The 21,263-nt window shown below is 44.2% G+C and overlaps 1 protein-coding gene across 1 annotated transcript; it reads left to right on the forward strand.

Moving 5' to 3' along the window:
• Positions 1 to 323: 323 nt before the first annotated feature.
• On the forward strand, positions 324 to 19,488 carry SIRT1 (sirtuin 1). Its single transcript, XM_040362158.1, is given in 10 exon segments — positions 324 to 338; positions 340 to 682; positions 3,036 to 3,149; positions 5,042 to 5,283; positions 7,822 to 7,974; positions 10,978 to 11,125; positions 12,459 to 12,538; positions 13,770 to 13,956; positions 15,986 to 16,534; positions 17,721 to 19,488. Coding segments are annotated over 10 exon segments (2,130 nt in total). The 3' UTR covers positions 18,020 to 19,488.
• The last annotated feature ends 1,775 nt before the right edge of the window (positions 19,489 to 21,263 follow it).

The raw sequence follows: 21,263 nt of genomic DNA on the forward strand, positions 1-21,263 counted from the left end.
TTGAACGCCTACAGATCATACAGATGTTTGTTATTTGTGGCGTATCTGCACACGGGTTTGGACAAACTTTATTGTATCCCATGTAAGGACAATCATGTTTATTACACTTTGTATTCGGCCTGCTAGAATGGTATGGGCGATATTACTAGTCTAGTTCCCCTTAGCACATAGTCCTCGCACTGACACCTCCACCCGTCACCCAGCAATCTCAGGCCCCTCTCCCTATTCCACGTGACAAGGTTTGTTATTGTTTACGTCACGAGACTCGGCCGCGATTGGTGGAAGACGTGTCACGTGGGCGGCCGGGCTCCCCTCACCGCTCGATGGGCGGCTCCTACTTCAGTCTGTGGGAAAATGGCGGACTCAGATCGGCTGGGATTTAACCATACCGGCGATCTCTTCGCATTGCCGAAACAAAACGGCGAGCCGGTCGCTAAAAGGCAGCGGATAGACTTCCCTCAGGGCGGGCAGCCGCTGTACGGCGAGAAGGAAGGGAGAGCGGGAGTGTCAGCGGAGCTGGGATTGCTGGGAGAGGGAGAGGCCTGTGCGGAGGGAGCGGGCACAGCGCACAATGATAGCTCGCCTCTTCCGGGCCTGCTTGGGGAACAGCGACACCCAGCTGTACAGGACGAGGAGCAGCTCATCAATGGCGAGCTGGCGGAGCAGGACGTCCACTATGGAGGTGGGGAGCGGGCATGGCTTCTCTCAGCCCAAATGGGTTTGTGTGGGGGCACCATTCATGTGTACAGGGGGCACCCTATATGTGTAGGGGGGCAACTGGGGAAGCCCTTCATCTGTACTAGGGCGGGGCAGTCGGGGACACCCTTCATCTGTACGAGGGGCGGGGGGGTTGGGCAGCTGGGGACACCCCACATCTGTTTGAGGGGGGTTGGTCGGGGACGCCACGCATCTGTTTGAGGGGGGTTGGTCGGGGACGCCACGCATCTGTTTGAGGGGGGGTCGGTCGGGGACGCCACGCATCTGTTTGAGGGGGGTCGGTCGGTGACGCCACGCATCTGTTTGAGGGGGGTTGGTCGGGGACGCCACGCATCTGTTTGAGGGGGGGTCGGTCGGGGACGCCACGCATCTGTTTGAGGGGGGGGTCGGTCGGGGACGCCACGCATCTGTTTGAGGGGGGTCGGTCGGGGACGCCACGCATCTGTTTGAGGGGGGTCGGTCGGTGACGCCACGCATCTGTTTGAGGGGGGTCGGTCGGGGACGCCACGCATCTGTTTGAGGGGGGTCGGTCGGGGACGCCACGCATCTGTTTGAGGGGGGTCGGTCGGGGACGCCACGCATCTGTTTGAGGGGGGTCGGTCAGGGACGCCACGCATCTGTTTAAGGGGGGTCAGCCGTGGACACCCCACATCTGTACAGGGGGGGGGGGGGTCGGGCAGCCGTGGACACCCCACATCTGTACAGGGGGGGGGGGTGGGGCAGCCGTGGACACCCCACATCTGTACAGGGGGGGGGGGGGTCGGGCAGCCGTGGACACCCCACATCTGTACAGGGGGGGGGGGTCGGGCAGCCGTGGACACCCCACATCTGTACAGGGGGGGGGGGGTCGGGCAGCCGTGGACACCCCACATCTGTACAGGGGGGGGGGGTCGGGCAGCCGTGGACACCCCACATCTGTACAGGGGGGGGGGTCGGGCAGCCGTGGACACCCCACATCTGTACAGGGGGGGGGGGGGCGGGCAGCCGTGGACACCCCACATCTGTACAGGGGGGGGGGGTCGGGCAGCCGTGGACACCCCACATCTGTACAGGGGGGGGGGGGGGGGGGCAGCCGTGGACACCCCACATCTGTACAGGGGGGGGGGGGGGTCGGGCAGCCGTGGACACCCCACATCTGTACGGGGGGGGGGGTCGGGCAGCCGTGTACACCCCACATCTGTACGGGGGGGGGGGGGGCCGGGCAGCCGGGGACACCCCACATCTGTAGGGGGGGGGTCGGGCAGCCGGGGACACCCCACACCTGTACGGGGGGGGTCGGGCAGCCGTGGACACCCCACATCTGTACGGGGGGGGGGGGTCGGGCAGCTGGGGACACCCAACATCTGTACGGGGGGGGGTTGGGCAGCTGGGGACACCCCACATCTGTATGGGGGGGGGGGTCGGGCAGCTGGCTACACCCCACATCTGTACGGGGGGGGGGGGGGGGGGCAGCCGGGGACACCCCACATCTGTACGGGGGGGGGGGGGGGGGTCAGGCAGCCGGGGACACCCCACATCTGTACGGGGGGGGGGGGGTCGGGCAGCCGGGGACACCCCACATCTGTACGGGGGGGGGGTCGGGCAGCCGGGGACACCCCACATCTGTACGGGGGGGGGGGTCGGGCAGCCGGGGACACCCCACATCTGTACGGGGGGGGGGGGTCGGGCAGCCGGGGACACCCCACATCTGTACGGGGGGGGTCGGGCAGCCGGGGACACCCCACATCTGTACGGGGGGAGGGGCAGCTATGTATCCCTGTTACTGCAGCAGGACAAATAGGATGAGCAGAACCTCCCCCTCCCCAGGGTGCTGCTGCATGGAGAGGCAACTTTTAGCCACAAGAAAATAAGACCATTTCAATGAATCAGGGCTGAATTTTTTTGCCTGAATTCGGACCTGAAACTGAGCCAAAGACGCACAGGACCCTTGTGCAATGCGCTCTGTGGCCCCCTTGGAGATTTGTGAACCGGTTCCATTGAGAGCCAGGCACAGGCTCCTGACATGCGAGTTGGATGCAGGGAAACGCATCTAATTCGCATTAGTGTGAACCGAGCCTGAAATATATCCATACTGCAGTGCTTTACAGCTGTGTGTAAATTTTTTTTTTTTTTTTTTCACCAGTTGGGCAAATTTGTTCTTTTTCATCTATTTTCCGGTTTTCTGCTAAAGAAAGTGCAACTTCAGAGAAGGCACATCTCCCTGCTGGCATTGCAGTGAAACTTTAAAACAAAGTGACTTGCTTTTGGCAATGGTGTAAGATTTCTGTAACAAAGTTGAAACTACTTGTTAATTATTTGCTTTTTTTTTTACTTTCCAGAGGACCTTCATTTAGATGACGACCTGGTTGGTGGCTTTCAATCATGTGACAGTGATGATGAAGATAGAACTTCCCATGCCAGCTCAAGCGACTGGACCCCCAAACCTTGCATAGGTATAATTGCCACTGTTCTGGGGAAATTCACAGCAGCCAAAGTTAAAGTGACCCTGCCAGAGGGTGTAAAAATGTTGCCTTTTATGAGAGATTGCTGTGACGTTTTATACTTGACTGTCAAGAAGTTGCGTTCTCTTGAGGAGCCCCAGATACAGATACTGGCCAACACTTCAGGTGTGATGAATAGTGCCTCCTATGACTGCTGTGTCTTATAATCAGGGTTTGACAAATTTGCTTGGAATCTAGGAGCCAGAAAACGCACCCCCGTCCCGACGAGCTTGCGCGCAGAAACAAACACATACGTGAGCAGCGCCCGCATATGTAAACGGTGTTCAAACCACACGTGAGGTATCGCCGCGATTGGTAGAGCGAGAGCAATAATTCTAGCCCTAGACCTCCTCTGTAACTCAAAACATGCAATCTGTAGATTTTTTTAAACATCGCCTATGAAGATTTTAAAGGGTAAAAGTTTGTCGGCATTCCACGAGCGGATGCAATTTTGAAGCGTGACATGTTGGGTATGAATTTACTCGGCGTAACATTATCTTTCATAATATTAAAAAAAAAAAGGGGATAACTTTACTGTTGTCTTTTTTTTTTTTTTTTTTTTATTAAAAAAAGTGTAATTTTTTTCCCAAAAAAGTTCTCTTGTAAGACCGCTGCGCAAATACGGCGTGACAAAGTATTGCAACGATCGCCATTTTATTCTCTAGGGTGTTGGGATAAAAAATATATATAATGTTTGGGGGTTCTAATTAGAGGGAAGAAGATGGCAGTGAAAATAGTGAAAAATGACATTAGAATTGCTGTTTAACTTGTAATACCAACGGCCACCACCAGATGGCGCCAGCTTACACATCTGGTGGTAATAACTTGTAATACCAACGGCTCACCACCAGATGGCGCCAGCTCACAAGCCAAGTCGCCAGGACCCTATTTCTAGTCGCCATGGCGACCGGGATTTGTCGAGCCCTGCTTATAATGATTTATGCCTCAATGGGAGGCACCACAGCCATTAGAAGGGGACACATTATATAGCACCCTAGGGAGTGTCTGCGCCTGGAACGCTCCAACTTTTCATTCTGTGGACCAAAGTAGTGCAGGCATCTTTTCAAAGTCGCTGTGACTTTAAGTCGCATCAATTTGAATGGGTGCCATTGAAAAGAATAGGCTGCGACTTGTCAAGTGTGAATGGAGCTTGAAAGATAAAGTGCAGAACCAAGACATTGCCAAAACAAAAACATGCTCTGGGAAGGCTGAGGTGTTACTTGGCATATGTGTAGCACAGCTCCACACCACCATAAAAAAATAGTTATAAAAATGTTGTTGTCATACATATTGGTCGCTCTTCTCCTATTCTTCTGTATATCGGGGGATATTACCTTACTCTACTGCAGGACAACCTCTGGCCAGTCCTGGTCCACTGCATGGCTTTGAGTATCTGGGCCCCAAATTAGAGTGCTCCTGTCAGTCTCTATCATCATACGCCCTCCTAGGGTCCTTTTCCCCCTGGCTCACCTCTCTCCTCTCCCCCCACTTTTTTATTTTGTTTAAATTTAATCTCCTTCCTTCTCTTCTTTCCATCTCAATTCTCTTAACCTTCTTACCCTTCTTTTTTTTTTTTCTTTCTTTCCATTTTGATTGGTGCAAATTACCCCATTAACTAATCTATTGGTAAAACTATCCCCACATACAAATATCTATTTGTTCTTACACCGCAAATATGTTTTCGAATGGATCTGTGTGCTTTTTTGGTGTTTCAAAATTCTTGTACTTTTGGATTCAGCAGGGCTCTTGGAATATGCCTAGTTTTATGTGTATTTTTATGTTGTATCCTTGGGACCTCTTGCGTTTCACAGAGTGTGTTTACATTCCCATTTTACATTTTTCAGGTCCTTACACATTTGTTCAGCGACACTTAATGATGGGTACTGACCCTAGAACCATTCTGAGGGATCTTCTTCCTGATTCTGTTGCACCACCTGATCTAGATGATATGACTCTTTGGCAAATTGTGATCAACATACTGTCAGATCCACCGAAAAGGAAAAAGCGCAAAGACATTAATACTATTGAAGACGCTGTTAGACTTCTGCAGGAGAGCAAGAAAATAATGGTGTTAACTGGAGCTGGGGTAAGCAGTGTTTTAAAGAATTTCCTTTTTTTGCATTGCCAGTGACCTGGACATTTTATTGATCGGCAACTCCTATCCTTCTATTGATTAGTGGTTCCAAATTAATAACTACTGCAGTAAGGAACAGACACAAAATATACACTCGGCATCTTTCCAAATAACTGTTCTGCTTTATTATGATGCAATCAAAGGTTTTTATACACATGATTATGTAGGTAGCACATTAATATTACAATTCTACATTTATGGTAACAAGGGGCGTAACATAGGCAGACAAAAACTCCTTCACTGCCTACTCAATGTGAAAGCCTGAGGCCTTTCACACTGAGGCGATGCGCTGGCGGGAGATAAAAAAAATCTCCTGTCAGCAGCATCTTTGGAGCGGTGAGAGGAGCGGTATGTATACCGCTCCTTCCCATTGAAAACAATGGGAAACCGCGGCAATACCGCCCGCAATGCGCCTCTGCAGAGGCGTATTGCGGGCGGTATTAACCCTTTATCGGCCGCTAGCGGTGGTTAATACCGCACCACTAGCGGCCGATTCCCGCGGCAATCCCGGCGGTATAGCGCCGCTATTTTTATCGCCGCTATACCGCCACCAATGTGAAAGGGGCCTTATTCTAATCAGGACTCGAACAAATGCAAACATGTAATGAAAACATTATAAGTGCCCTGTGCACAGAGAGGGCAGTGTGCAATACATACAAAATACAATACAATTCTATATACAGAACTTACAAATTTCTTTAACACCAGTATTCATTATATACCTGTGTTACAAACTGAGGATTTGGATGCTATGAACAATACTCTTAAAGTGGTATTCTGGGACACCCCTAACTACTCTTAAAACTGTCCCCTCCCCCTACTAACACCTTGGTTCACTAATCTGTCTAAGAAAGATGTGTATACTTGCCTGTTTTCATGCCAGGCTGGTTCGGTCACATGATCTCCCATGTCATCCAGCGGTGGCTGCAGGGGAGAAGAGAGAGAGCTCTGACAACATTTGGCTGTTTGTGCCTGAAAATGGCAAGTATATACATCTTACTTGCACAGGTAAGTAAGCTTAGGTGGGGGGTGAGGACCGTTTTAAGGGTTGTTGGGGTTCTCCCAGAATTCCAGTTTAAAGAAACCTATAAGCTATAAATCAGGGGTCATTGGAAAAAGTAGCTTACACAGATGTGCAAATCTACACTCAAGCAAACCATTATATTGTAAATGGACATGTTTGGCAAATGCACATCTAATCTCCAAAGCCTGATTTGTGTGCGTTTTTCTTTTTTCTTTTTTGTCAACTTTAGCATGATCCAAGCTCTGGGGAATATGGTACCCTTGTCAACCTGAGATAACGTTGTCACCCAAAAATAGAACTTCCGCTTTTCGGATTTCCCCCGATGTCACATTTGGCACCCTTCAGGGGGGAGCAGATACCTGTGTAGAAATGTGTTTCTCTTTTCCTGCAGAACTGCGCTTTAATGTGGTTGATTTGCTAAAGGCAAATACACTGTTTGCTTTTGCAAGTAAATTTTTCCTCAGGTTAACAAATGTGGTGAAGCTTCGCTTTGCAAAGCATACCCAAATACATTCAAGGAAAATGAGAAAACAGCATTTTTACTTGCATATAATTGGAAGATTGTCAACAGAGCTTCATCTCATTCACTAAACTATAGGGATTCTTGGATTACAGCAGGCATGTCCAAAGTCCGGCCCGGGGGCCAATTGTGGCCCCCCTGGTAATTTGGATATATACTGTATTTATCGGCACTGCCTCAGAGGGGGGGTGGGGGAACGAGTGCTGTCAAATTACATACTGGAGAATCTCCTGTTTACTCTGCAGCATCTGTAATAGGAAGTCTCGTCTCCTTGGCTGCCATTGGACGACTCCTCTGTCATAGGAGGCGGGAGATTGTATTAAAGAGGCTGCTGTGTAAACAGGAGATTCTCCTGTATGTAGTCTGTTGGCGCTCGTCCGGCCCCCCCCTCCCCTCCGAGGCTGCAGATGGGCAATGAAGAGGCTGCAATCATGGCAATGGCGAGAGTGCAGATGGGCAATGATTGGGCTGCATTGATGGGCAATGACCCTTATTTTGCTTCACAGTTCTTTATTTACATTTTTTTTCCCTGAAACTTCCCTCCTAACGTCAAGGTGAGTGTTATACGCCGATAAATTCAATGTATCCAAATAATACGCCCAAGCTCATCTCTTCACAGCACACAGCCAGGATACTTCTTATTGGGCCATGTATTGGTACTCGGGCAAACACACTTAGACCAAATTTTAATGGTTCAAAGAATGTCAGCAAAATGGTCGGCCCTTACGCATGTTCACTTTATCAAAAAGTTTGGACACCCCTGGATTACAGGGTGCAATTTCACTTGCAAAGTGAACAGTCTGTGTACAAAACCATGGACAGTGGGGTTTTATGAAATCTTAGTGTAACGTTTAGAGTTCAAAGTATTAAACGTGTCAATCTCATTTCATTGCATTAGGAAGTGCCATAGTAACTATTTAACCTAAGTGTTTGTCAAACTTTTTAGGTTTCTGTCTCCTGTGGAATCCCAGATTTTAGATCGAGGGATGGCATTTATGCACGTCTGGCAGTGGATTTTCCTGATCTTCCAAATCCTCAAGCCATGTTTGATATTGAATACTTTAGAAAGGACCCAAGACCATTTTTTAAATTTGCAAAGGTGAGTTTAAATTCTAGTAAATTTGCTTAACCACTACACTATCTCTATATTGTGAAAAAAATAAAATAAGAGAGAGGTCGACATCTGTTTCTCAAGTGACATCTATATAGGCAACCCAGGAAAAGGTATATTGTGCACCAAATTGATCTGAGCGGCTCTGTACCTTTTGGATTGCTATGACTGATCATAGAATGACTAGTCTTAGCAATCACATGAGTCTGTGTTTAAAACTGTGTCTATTGCAACCGAGGAAGGGGAGTAATTAAAACAAATGCATCAATTATTCGTTTCTGAACACAGTAGGGATTGGGGGCAGCTGCAGATTCAAAGTTTTTAACCCTTATATAGCATGTGACTGTTGGGCTAAATGTAGTAATCTGGGAGAATGATTTTTTTAGTCTGCTGCAGGTTGTAGAAAGCATTTGCCTAGTCCCCTCTCCTCCAGTGATCGCTGTGACTGCAACTTTGTAGAAAGCCACTGAGGGATAGTCGGCAGCAGAGGGCTGAAACTGGCTGAGACACCATGTGAATGTAGTCTGGAAATTCATAGGCAGCGGGATACACATGACTTATCTATGGGTAAACATCCTACTCCAGAAAATAGATTCTGACCTTAGATGATGCCAGAACAAAGGTGGTCACAAAGTATGTGGGGAAAGCAGATGAAGGCACTGTCAGTGGGAGTACTGGGATTTTGTCAACAAGAATTAATAACTTTAGGTCTTGACTTGTACATTAACATGCATGTAAATTAACATTGCATACATAAATTAAGTCCACTTTACTCTTCTTCCTTATCCCCACTCCCCTTTTTTTTTTCCCTTCATCTCAAAGTCTAACAGTTAAAAAATAAAAGCCTGATGCCAGGCATCGCATGTGATTCGCACCACATTGAAATGCACATCACATGCAATGTCTGTGCGATGCAATTTCAGCCATACAAACTGGATGGCTGAAATCGCAATGCATTCGCACCAAAATGGTGCAGGACCCTTTTTTTGGTCTGCACTGGAATCGGATCACATAGGTGTTCACAACCATCCAATCCGATTCCTGCACCATTTCATCGTTTGTACTGCGATCTCCAACTGATCTGGGGGTGTTAGCTTTACACCTGCAGTGGTTCTCAGTGTGAACCCCTGTGCGATTCAGGTGCGTTGTGGGACCCGCACTGAATTTGCACGGTTCTCGCATCGCACTAGTTTGAACCGGGCCTAAATCTGACTGCCCGTAGAGTTGGGCTGTATCTGTGTTCGCTCAGCAGAAACTGAGCAGACATGGGCTTGTCATCCGCCCGCACTCAGCATACAGATACCCCACTGAGTAAAGCCCACCCTGTGTCTTCTGTTTTGTCCCCATCAGCTTTGCCCCCCTCTTTTTTCACTTGCTCTTTGTCCCCAACTATTCCTCATAACTTTACCTCTCTAGTCTAGAGTCCCCATGGTGTACATGCAGCAGCTGCATAATCGGAGAACAGACAGCCACATAGAATGAGGCATCTAATCCATGTCCTACTTTTCACTGAGGATTCTCATACGTGCCATGCCATTCCAGAACCTGTAACTGCTGGCCCCCGCCCCCTGGTATCACTCGCCCGATTGTCTGTGCAGGACTGAAGGTGGGAGAGGATTGGTCATAGGGCGGGAGGGAGTGGAAGGGTTCAGAAACGAGTGGCCATCATCCATCCTGCAGCTTACTGAGAGAGAGGAGGAGGAGGGGCCGGGGGAGCAGAAAGAAGTTTGTGCGAGGCAGCAGCCATGTCGGCTTTAGCTGAGCGAGGTACATATGGGAGCCGCACTATGCTAATCAGCCTAATTGGCATAATAATCGGCTGATGTCGATTTCCTAAAAAAGCCCAAATATCGGCCGGACGATATATCGGTCGACCTCTAATTAAAAGTTAGAACAACATTTTGTTAGGAGGAAGAAAATTAGGTCGTATGCACTGTAGTGATATACTTTTCCTTTCTGGTTTGTGCAGATGTGGAGAGTTCATATAGATATATTTACAAAGCAACTGGCTGATGAAGCTTTCCTATAGGACATTGCACATTAGTCAGAAGGAAATTGCTTCTTTTGCTTGTAAGCTGATAGAAGAAAACGCTTTGCTGCTCAAGAGATCTTGCAGTTGTTTTTTAAATTGTAATTTAAAGGGGTAAAAAGGTTTGTATAGCATACCTTGAGGTGGCCGCCATTTACAGAAAGCTATCTGCAGGGCACTTCTTGTTTCCTGTAGTGAGCACCAATCCTAAAACTCTATATTGTAAATGGAAATCTGTTTCTGTGATCACTGGCTCTAGTTTTTTCCTTTTCAGTGTTGTGATTAATTTTCGTTAACCAATGACTTTGAAACGGTGGGCAAGAACTGACGACTCTACAGATTGAGCACTTGTCTGCATTAGAGAGCTCTCCATGTTTGCGTTAAGCACTTACGGCATTGTTTAGTAATAAGTCTAAGCATTCATCACTATCAATGTTTTGAAAATCTGTACCAGTTCTATGTCTCTGAAACCATTAAATGATTCTTCTGCTGCCATCAGTATAAACAAATGGCAACTGGCTTTAACAGCAAGGAGCACATAGAAGCACATGTGTAAGCTGGAGAGGCCAAGACAAGGGACCCCAGTATTATCTGCAGTCCTAACTCTATACATTTTAAGAGCCTTGATGGTAGAAGCACGTGTGTGCATTGAGGGCAGGTTTGCCTGGAGGAAGGTAACTCCTTAAAGGCACAGGGCTGCTGTGCCATACCACCTTCTGCTGCCATACCTAAAGCTTGCTCAGGTATCTGTGTACTTCCAGCCAGTGGACGGGTGAGTGCAAGCAACATCACCGGACCAGAAGCAATGCATAAAATTGCTGCAGTATGTACTCTATCTGCTGCCATAACAGCATTGGTATTTCTTTTATTGCCCTGATTATACATTATACGGATACATGGTGGTTAATTGGTATATCAGTCTTTTCCTCACTTGTCTCCTTTTTTTTTCTTCCTTTTTCTAGGAAATTTTTCCAGGGCAGTTTCAGCCATCTCTCTGTCACAAGTTTATTGCTATGTTGGATAAAGAGGGAAAAGTACTTAGAAATTATACTCAGAATATAGATACACTGGAGCAAGTAGCAGGAATTCAAAGAATTATCCAGTGTCATGGTGAGCAGTTTATATTTTTTTTAAAAAAAAAAATGTAGGCACAGTGTGTGTGTGTGTGTGTGTGTGTGTTGTATAAAAATGTCATACCAGCTCTGGTCGTCCTCTTCTGGGGTCCCCTGTTGGCACTCCTGGCTCGGTTTCCCTCACTTCACTGGCTGTGATTGACAGCGATGGCTGCTGCCTCCATGTCCAGGGAGAATATGTAGCGAGCCGCTTGTTCTCGGGCACAGCACTGGATCAAGAACAGTCTTGGATAAGTATAAAGGGAAGGGAGGGTGGTTGGTTGGTTGGGGGGGGGGGGGGGGAAGCTGCACAGATAAGGTGTTTTACCCTAAAGTGGTTGTATACCATTTTTGAAAAATTTTACCCACAGGTAAGCCTATAATAAGGATTACCTGTAGGTAAAATAAATATCTTCTAAATCTGTACAGTTTAGGAGATATTCACCTTGCAGGCAGCTGCTGACGTCAGCGGTGCATGCGCTCTGAAGGTCCGGTGGATGATGCAGAAATAGAGGACTCCTGTGCGCATACCCGGGAGTGATGTCATCACAGCTCCGGAGCCGTGAACCTGGAAGAAACTAAGAGGGAAAATATGTCTGGTCCCTCGGTGGTGACCAAGATGTGATGCTGTCACTTCGTTCTAAGGGAATTCTTTCATAAAGAACTAGTATGCGGTGTATACTAGTTTATTATGCCTTTTTGTAAAGCATTTGTTGAGAGCACTTGCTTTCCTGGCCTAAAAGTATTACGTGAGACCTCACCCTTAATTTATCTAGCATAAACTCCCATCATACCAATAATTTATACTTTAGGGGCATGGAGAGCAGCAGTCTGTTTTTTCCCTTCTTAGTCTGTATATTGTTTCCAGAGTTGTTGTGTGACTGTCATTTAAAGTATGTAATGGAATGCTACTAAGAAATGAACATCATATTCCTAATGTAGGTATACGTTCTAATTGGCAAGCTCTAAATAGTTTTTTTTAGGTCTCTGACTTTTATTGTGGGGAAAAAAAAAATATTAAAAATGTAGTTTTCCTTTTATTAGAATTGGCTATATTGTATGGAAATGCAAGAAAATGTATCCCCAGTTTAGAAGTTTAAAATGACTCTGTGTACTTTGCATATAAACAATCTCGCACATATGTATACATACCCACACCCATTGAGATGGCAATACAATATGTAGTTCTTAAACGGTCAATGTGTTCATTTTACCAATTCAACTATTCAGTATTTTGTGCTAACAAGTGTGTGTTTTGTAATCTACTTTTTCAGTTTCGGTAAACTATAGTAATATAGATACATTTTGTTTTGTCTTTGTTCTTTTTATAGGATCATTTGCAATGGCCTCTTGTCTAATCTGCAAACATAAAGTTGACTGTGAAGCTGTCAGAGAGGACATATTTAATCAGGTACTGTTTGTTCAGTACACCGTGTTCTATATTTTTAGACCATGTTTAATAAATATTGGTGATGTGCCTCATTCCTTTAGTAAATGGAGTTAAGCTTTTATCAGCTTTGAATAAGAAAAGATATAAGATTCCTGATGGTGTAAGTTAAAGCCTGATTCCAGGTAGGGATTAAGGATGAGCTCTAGCGTGTTCGCATCGTACACGTGCAGAGCCCGCCAGGAAGTCTGCACGGCGCTGCGCTAATCACAGCCAGGGAGACATTTCCTGGTCTCTGCAGCCGAGCTTCGGGAAATGTCTCCCTGGCTGTGATTAGCGCAGCGCCATGCAGACTTCCTGGCGGGCTCTGCACGTGTACGATGCGAACACGCCAGAGCTCATCCTTAATCCCTATATAGGCTCTAAGTAATTTTTCTAGCAAAAACCTGCAAGGCATAAGGCATAATGAGCTAGTATGACATAATGAAAGAGTATGACTAGCATACTAGCTCATTATCAATTACTTACCTTAGATCGAATGCCCCGCAGCAGTCCTCGGACACGTCCTCCATGATACCCGGAGTGACTTCCGGGTATCGCGCTGTGACTGGTCGGAGCGGCGATGATGTCACATGTGCGCGGAATGGCACGATCACCGCGCATGCGCACATTTCCGGCAGGCTCCCATTCAAGAGCCGCCACGCTCGGTCTGCCAGCGCCGTTGTCTATGGCGCGCTGTAGACATCGGCTCCTGCTTTTCTGCAAATATCTCTTTAACCATGTAGGTTAAGGAGATATTGCAAGCACCTATAGGTAAGCGTTAATGTAGGCTTACCTGTAGGTGCATGTTTCACAAGAGGGTATACAACCGCTTTGAATGATCTATTTCATTTACGAACAGATGTGCTTGCTTGGAGTGCTCTTAAAATGTATGTATTATCTGCTATGTATTAGTGGTGCAACGGATCACAGTTGATCCGAACAGGTCACCCCCTTCGGATCGGCACACAATCTTTTTCTTCGCCAATTGTTAGACCCGTGGGCTGTCGCATGACTGAGAATGAGGCACATATGCATGCAAATATCCTAGCTATATATTTAGAGTAAATTTGGGTAGTGTCAGAAACTGAAGTATATTTGTTGTCATAATTTAAAACTTTGGAATTTCTGGATTCAAACTTGATATGCCAAAATGGGTCTAATCATGAAAGTGAAAAACATTTTAATGAGACGTCTATTTTTATTTCATGTACAGGTTGTTCCACGATGTCCTAGGTGTCCACCAGACGAGCCCCTTGCAATTATGAAACCCGATATTGTATTTTTTGGGGAGAATTTGCCTGAACAATTCCACAGGGCGATGAAATATGATAAGGATGAGGTTGACCTCCTTATTGTTATTGGCTCCTCGCTGAAAGTGAGACCAGTTGCTTTAATACCAAGTACGTACTTTAGGGTCAACTGATTAAACAGTAAAGTATTAGAAAACTATACACTTCAGATGAAAAAGTTATCCTTTTATGCAGTGGCATATCAACATGCTTTGTGTTTTTTTTTTTTTTTTTTTTTAAGCTGACCTTGCACTAAAAGGTCTTACGATTTCTGAAGCTTAGAAAATATACTTTGGCTTACACCTGGCTTCTACAATGAAGAAAATTATGTCACTGTACTTTCTGTCCTAAATTTCACAAAGAGTCATTCTAGCACATCGGCCTGCAGTACATAACTCTGAAGGAACGGCACAGGTATACCATTCCCTCAAAGTGCATGTGCCGGTGATGTCACCAGCTGCTGCTTGCTAGAATATTCATTTTACGTACAGGTAAACTTTTATTATAAGCTTACCTAATAGGTAAAAATGTAAGTTTACTACCACTTTAATGAGCGTGCGCATTGCAGAATTTATGAAATATGGTGGTTTGCTACGTTTAAAAAAAAAAAAAAGTGCAAACTCCAAAGCGGCTATTCTTATCCTCTCTTGGCTTAGTAAGTTGCTGACCTGGAAAAAACGTGTGCGCGTTTATTTTTTTTTATTTTTTTTTATGACTCCTAATATGCAAATGTACATACTACTTCCAGAATAGTGACAAATTGATAATGGATGGAAGCCTTGAAATTTGCACCTTCATAAATAAGTCAGAAGTTTCAGCTTTAATTTCTTTCTCTATCCTGATTTAATGTGATAGTGGTGAACCAATCACAACATTCATACTTGCTGCTGTGGTCAGGTTTGTCATGTGATGGCTTGATGAATACTGGCATAAGGGAGCTATCAAGGAAATTTTTGCCATTTTGTAGTGCTAATATTTCTTTCTTACTGCTAGATACTCTTCCCTTCTTCGCAGTCTACTTAAAGGAGTTGTAAAGGTAAAAATAAAAAAAATATTCCCTAAATGGCTTCCTTTACCTTAGTGCAATTCTCCTTCACTTACCTCATTCTTTTCATTTTGCTTTTAAATATCCTTATTTCTTCTGAGAAATCCTTAACTTCCTGTTCTTCTGTCTATAACTACACACAGTAATGCAAGGCTTTCTCCCTGGTGTGAAGTGTCGTGCTCACCCCCTCCCTTGGACTACAGGAGAGTCAGGATGCCTACTAACGCACAGCTCCTTTCTCTATCTGCAACCTAGAGGGGGTCCTGACTCTCTTGTGTTCCAGGGGAGGTGTCGAGCACGACGAGAAAGCCTTGCATTACTGTGTGGAGTTAGACAGAAGAACAGGAAGTGAGGATTTCTCAGAAGAAATAAGGACATTTTAAAAGCAAAATGGAAGGATGAGGTAAGTGAAGGACTGCACTAAGGTAAAGGAAGCTACCGTATTTATCGGCGTATAACACGCACTTTTTTCCCCTGAAAATCGGGGACAAAGCAGGGGTGCGTGTTATACGCCGATAGCGCACCTCGGACTCGGAGGGGAATGAGTGCCGCCGTAATTTACCGAGCCGTCATCTTCCCTTTACTCTGCTTTGACGTCACATACACACAGTCTTGCCTCACCACCGGAATTGGACCAGTGTTCTGTCAATCACAGGAGCTAGTCCAATGCTGATGGCGGAGGTGGGACTGTGAATGTGACTGCAGACGCCGAGTGAACAGGAGATGGCGGGTGGCTGCATGAGGAGATGGTGGAGTCTGCAAATGGGCATCAGGCTGCAGAGGAACACTGACTATTTTGCTTCTAAGTGGTTTATTTTTTTAAATCCTGAAATTTCTCTTTTAAATTGGGGCGCGTGTTATATGCCGATAAATACTGTATTTAGGGAAGTTTTTTTTTTTTTTTTTTTTTTTTTCCTTTTACAACCCCTTTAAGAGAAGATGTAATAAGATGTATTCATGGGTTAACTTCTTGTCACCTGAATCTTAATTTTTACCTATGTTTTTCTCATCACTCTCTTATTCTCTTCCCAAAGCAAAATTAATAACTTATTTTAATGGTGAATAATTCAGCTATTAAATGTTGTGTTTTTGTAGGTTCCATCCCACATGAAGTGCCTCAAATTTTGATTAATAGAGAGCCTTTGCCTCATCTTCATTTTGATATTGAACTACTTGGCGACTGTGATGTCATTATCAATGAGCTAAGCCAGAGACTGGGTGGAAAGTATGCAGAACTCTGTAACAGTTTCTTAAAACTTACACAAATCACAGAGAAACCTCCCCGACCAAACAAAGTGCTTTCCATTATGCTAGATGCACAGTCTAAGGCTTTGGCCTCTGGGCACGGTTTAATCTCTCAAGATGTCCTAACTCACCCAGAATTACCTTTGACACCACCGCTTGAAGACTGCTTGTCATCAGAAAGTGACTCTGAACTTTCTCAAAGTTGTAAAGGAAAAAAAACTGTAGATAATATAGATGGTAGAGAAGTATTTACACCACCAGAGCCTTCGGAACCTGTGAGTGAGACCCCAACCAGCAACACTGAAGAGCCAGAAAAGTGTGACAATGATTACAGTATTGATCCGTCCAGGACAAGTTTGTCCAAAATGGCAAAGGCGCAGATAAGCAAGCGCCTAGATGGTAAGCATAAATTTTCAGTTGACAGTTGTTATAGTATGTGATCGGCATTGGATCCAGGGTATGGCGGTTACCTCCAGGTTGCAATCGCATTTTTAAAATGAAACCAAATTAGAAAAAGTAGAAGCTATAAGTGATTTTTATATAGAATATAATATGTATAACTTTTTTTAAACAATATCGGAAAAGATTCAACTATTGACGTATTTTAATATTTCTGCATTATTGGTGAGAAGTTGGGAAGACAAAAGGCTTCACACCGAAACCTCACACAGGAATAAGGATGTTTGTTTTTAAGCCATATGACTTTTTTTTTTCTTTTTTTTTATGAGAATCCCTTTTCTTGTTTTTAGAGGTTTGTGAACTAGGCCTTAAGTCCTTAACTTTAAGGTTTTAGGTCTTGGTGGAAAATACCTGTGAACTCTGCTTTGCAATTTTAATGTTGGATACCCAAAAAAAGGGCTGAAAAACTCGGCTTATACTCGAGTATATACGGTAACTTCTCTCAAAAGCCTTCATACACAAAGTGATATTTAAAACCATGTATATGCTACAAAATCCTAGTGAGTCACAAAACGTGAAAATACCTTTTTGGCTGCATGCTTGCTCCAGGGTTTTGACTCGCGAAGTACTGGTAAAACAACCGAGATTACTCTCCTAAGGAAACAAATGAACAAACTGGTAAGGGCAGCCCCCTTATTTCTATCTTTCTAGGTTCCATTTAAATTGGTATTGGGGCCCTTTCACATGTACGGATCCCGTGAGGATCCGTACCTTTATCATCCGCTTGCTCAGTGGGGATCACTGTGATCCCTGCTGAGCCGGCAGGTGACGGGGGCCTGTCAGATCTCCTCTCTCCTCTATGGGGGGATCGGATGAACACGGACCGCCTGTCCATGTTCATCCGATCCGCAGACGGATGGAAAAATAGGATTCTCCTCCGTCTGCAGAAACTGACACAGCGGGGACCGATGAGATAGGTGACATACGCAATCCCATAGGGATACATGTATATCATCTGAAAACGGATAGATGAAATGCAGACATACGGTCTGCAGGTGTGAAAGGGCCCTTACTCTGACCCCCCCCCCCCAACATTGATAATACCTTTTATTCTATTGAGTAGCTAATGTGTACCTCCAAAATTGTCTGATTTTCTAACTTTTTTTTTTTTTTTTTATTCTTTTAGGCACACAATATTTATTTCTATCCCCCAATCGCTATATTTTTCATGGTGCAGAAGTGTTCTCTGACTCGGACGATGACCTGTCATCCAGCTCTTGTGGTACAAACAGCGACAGTGAATCTTTACAGAGCCCAGGATTACAGGAACCTGCTGAAGATGACAGTGAAAATGAAGATTTCTACCCTATTAAATATGACTCTGACACTGAAAATAGGGCAGGCTTTGAGGAAGAATCTGAAGCTGCTGTAATATACGAGAACAAAGAGAATTTAGGTGATGACAGTTCAGACACAAAGTTATAGTATGGACATTGCCTTAATATCCACCAATCACCAGCATTAATGATTGCAACATGGACAGAAAAAAAGCATGTCAATATGTGGACTTCAGAGCATGCAACAGAAGATGTTCCTTTAAATATAATAACACAAAGTAAATGGTCCTTTTTTTTTTTTGTTTGTTTTTTTTTTTCCCAAGAAATTTAAATTTACACTAAACCATTCTTTTATTAGTTTTGTACTTTTTTTTTTTGTTTTTTTTTTTGTTTCTTTGCCTAGTGATTGAAAACTCGGATGCAGTATTGTGATCATTTTCTGTAACTTTTTTTTATTTTATTTTTTCTTATTAAAAACACATTTCCATGAAGGCTATTTAAAAGTAAGGTTTAAGTTAAAGAAGCAGCTAAAATAGGCCAAAGACATTTGTTTTTGTTTTTATGTAACCGTACATCATTGGGTAACACTTTTTTTTTTTTACATTTTATTTTTATTTTTTTTCCTCCCCTCTTGAACTTTTTTTTATCAGATAACTACATTTTTCTAGATAACTCTTATTCCTTGATTGGATTAGTTCTGTTACTGTTTTTTGTAATATAGGCTTAGGAGAATTTTGGAGGAAAGGAGCCAATTTAAACCAGAATTTTCTTACCTTTTTCTGCCTTTTTGATACTTCCATGCATATCTCCACATGATCAAAATGGGAACTTGCATCTTTGCATAAATCTGTTTTCTCAATATTTATGTGATTTGCAGCTTTTTTTGTTATTTTTTTGTTAAAAGAAATATAAATGGAAATGTTGAGGCTCTTGTTTTGCGTTGAGAATATGTGCCTAATTTATTTTTTTGGTCTGCTTTGTCTGTATGGGTGGGAAGAGCTTTTGTCCTCCTGGTAGAATTTGTATCGAAGAGAACTTTCAATAAAAATTCTATCATCTTAATATGCAAGTTACTTGTACTATAATGTTGATCTGCGTTTGTCTTTTGGTCAGTATTTTATAATATTGAACATTCTTGTATAGTATTATATTTGTACTTCACCTCTTTAATATCAAAACATTTTCAGTATCTAAAATTTCAAGGTTGAATCCATCTAGAATCAAATAGAATTTCAGTTCTGGACGTATAGCAGTGAGGCACATAATCCACCTGACTTGCTTAACCGTGAAGAGAAGCTTGCAACCTTTTAAGCCAGCCCAGCCAATACAGAGTTTGCATTGAACTCATATTTATATTTTAATTTTTTTTTTTTTTTTTTTTAAGAGCTGGTTTGCTGAGGCTATGGAATCAAAACATTCTGTACATTTAAAAATGTATATTACATCTGTGTACTTGGTATTCAATGGGATAAATGCTTTTTAGACCACATCCATCTAAGCCATCTATGTAAATGTAACATTTATATGTCTCCTTTTAAAATGAATGTTGCATTATGTGTATGTACCACGTTTACTGTAATTGAAAAGTCATACATAAATTTTGATGATTTAATTTAGGCCAGTGGTTGTTTGTTTGCGCGCGTGGGGGTTATTGACACTCCAAGTATGTGTACTATTGGTCTGGACCTTGAATGCACAAGGGACTGTACACCTGATGTTCCTAATAGCAACCCAAGGTTCTCACCAAAGCTAACTTAAAAGCCCAGCCGTCGGTCGCAGGCGCGCGCCCGCCCGCCACCCGTTCCGAAGCTCCGCGGGACCCGATCGCCGCCGGAGTCCCGCGATCGGTCCCCGGAGCTGAAAAACGGGGAGAGGTGTGTGTGTGTGTGTGTGTGTGTGTGTGTGTGTGTGTGTAAACACACCTTCTCCCTGTTCGTTATGGCGCTGTCATTGATCGTCTGTTCCCTGATATAGGGAAAGGCGATCAATGAAGTCACACGTCCAGCCCCACCCCCCTACAGTTAAAAACACATATGAGGTCACACTTAACCCCTTCAGCGCCCCCTAGTGGTTAACTCCCAAACTGCAATTGTCATTTTCACAGTAAACAATGCATTTTTATAGCATTTTTTTGCTGTGAAAATGACAATGGTCCCAAAATGTGTCAAAGTTGTCCGATGTGTCCGCCATAATGTCGCAGTCACGAAAAAAACGCTGATCTCCGCCATTAGTAGTAAAATAATGAATACAAATGCTATAAAACTATCCCCTATTTTGTAAACGCTATAAATTTTGCGCAAACCAATCGATTAACGCTTATTGCGATTTATTTTTTATTTTTTACCAAAAATAGCTAGAAGAATACGTATCGGCCTAAACTGAGTGGAGAACAATTTTTTTTTTTATATATATATTTTTGGGGGATATTTATTATAGTAAAAAATATTGCATTTTTTTTCAACGTTGTTGCTCTATTTTTGTTTATAGCACAAAAGATAAAAACCGCAGAGGTGATCAAATACCACCAAAAGAAAGCTCCATTTGTGGGGAAAAAAACGCCAATTTTGTTTGGGAGCCACGTTGCACGACTGCGCAATTGTCAGTTAAAGCGATGCAGTGCCGAATCGCAAAAAGGGGCCTGGTCCTTTACCTGCATTTTGGTCAGGGTCTTAAGTGGTTAAGCAGTATGCCTTGATGCAGTATATGTATAAAGTAGGGTTTGATTCTTGGCAGGTGATTGACAGACTAAAGGCCTAAAATCCGACCTTTAGTACTCTCCTTCAGACAACTGTCCAACTTTTGGCCAACAAATGTTGGATGGGAGCCTGGTAAATTTTTGGTGGACGATGGTCTGTTGTCAGATTTTTGTTCATCTGTACACAAGTCCAAAGTATAAACACGCATGCTCGGAATCAATGCTCACCAAACGCAACATTAGCAGAAGGTGCCCAAAGGGTGGTGCTCAAGAGCTGAAATTCCACATAGTATGTCACTACGTTCGTTGGCTGACAATTGTGTGCGGTTAGTATGCAAGAAAAAATCCAAGCCCACGCCCTTTTGACAAGTCTGATGCTCAGTTGGAAACCAATCTGATCGCGTGTAGCAGGCTTTAGTGCGTAGGGTTCAACATTGAGTTGGCCAACCATTTGCAGCTATAACAGCTTCAACTCTTCTGGGAAGGCTGTCCACAAGGTTTAGGAGTGTGTCCATATGGGAATGTTTGACCATTCTTCCAGAAGCACAATTGTGAGGTCAAGCACTGATGTGGATGAGAAGGCCTGGCTCGCAGTCTCTGCTCTAATTCATCCTAAAGGTGTTCTATCGGGTTGAGGTCGGGACTCTGTACAGGCCAGTCAAGTTCCTCCACCCCAAACTCGCTCATCCATGTCTTG

Source organism: Rana temporaria, chromosome 8 (genome assembly GCF_905171775.1).
Source record: "Rana temporaria chromosome 8, aRanTem1.1, whole genome shotgun sequence".
In the NCBI taxonomy this organism is placed as follows: Eukaryota; Metazoa; Chordata; class Amphibia; order Anura; family Ranidae; genus Rana; species Rana temporaria.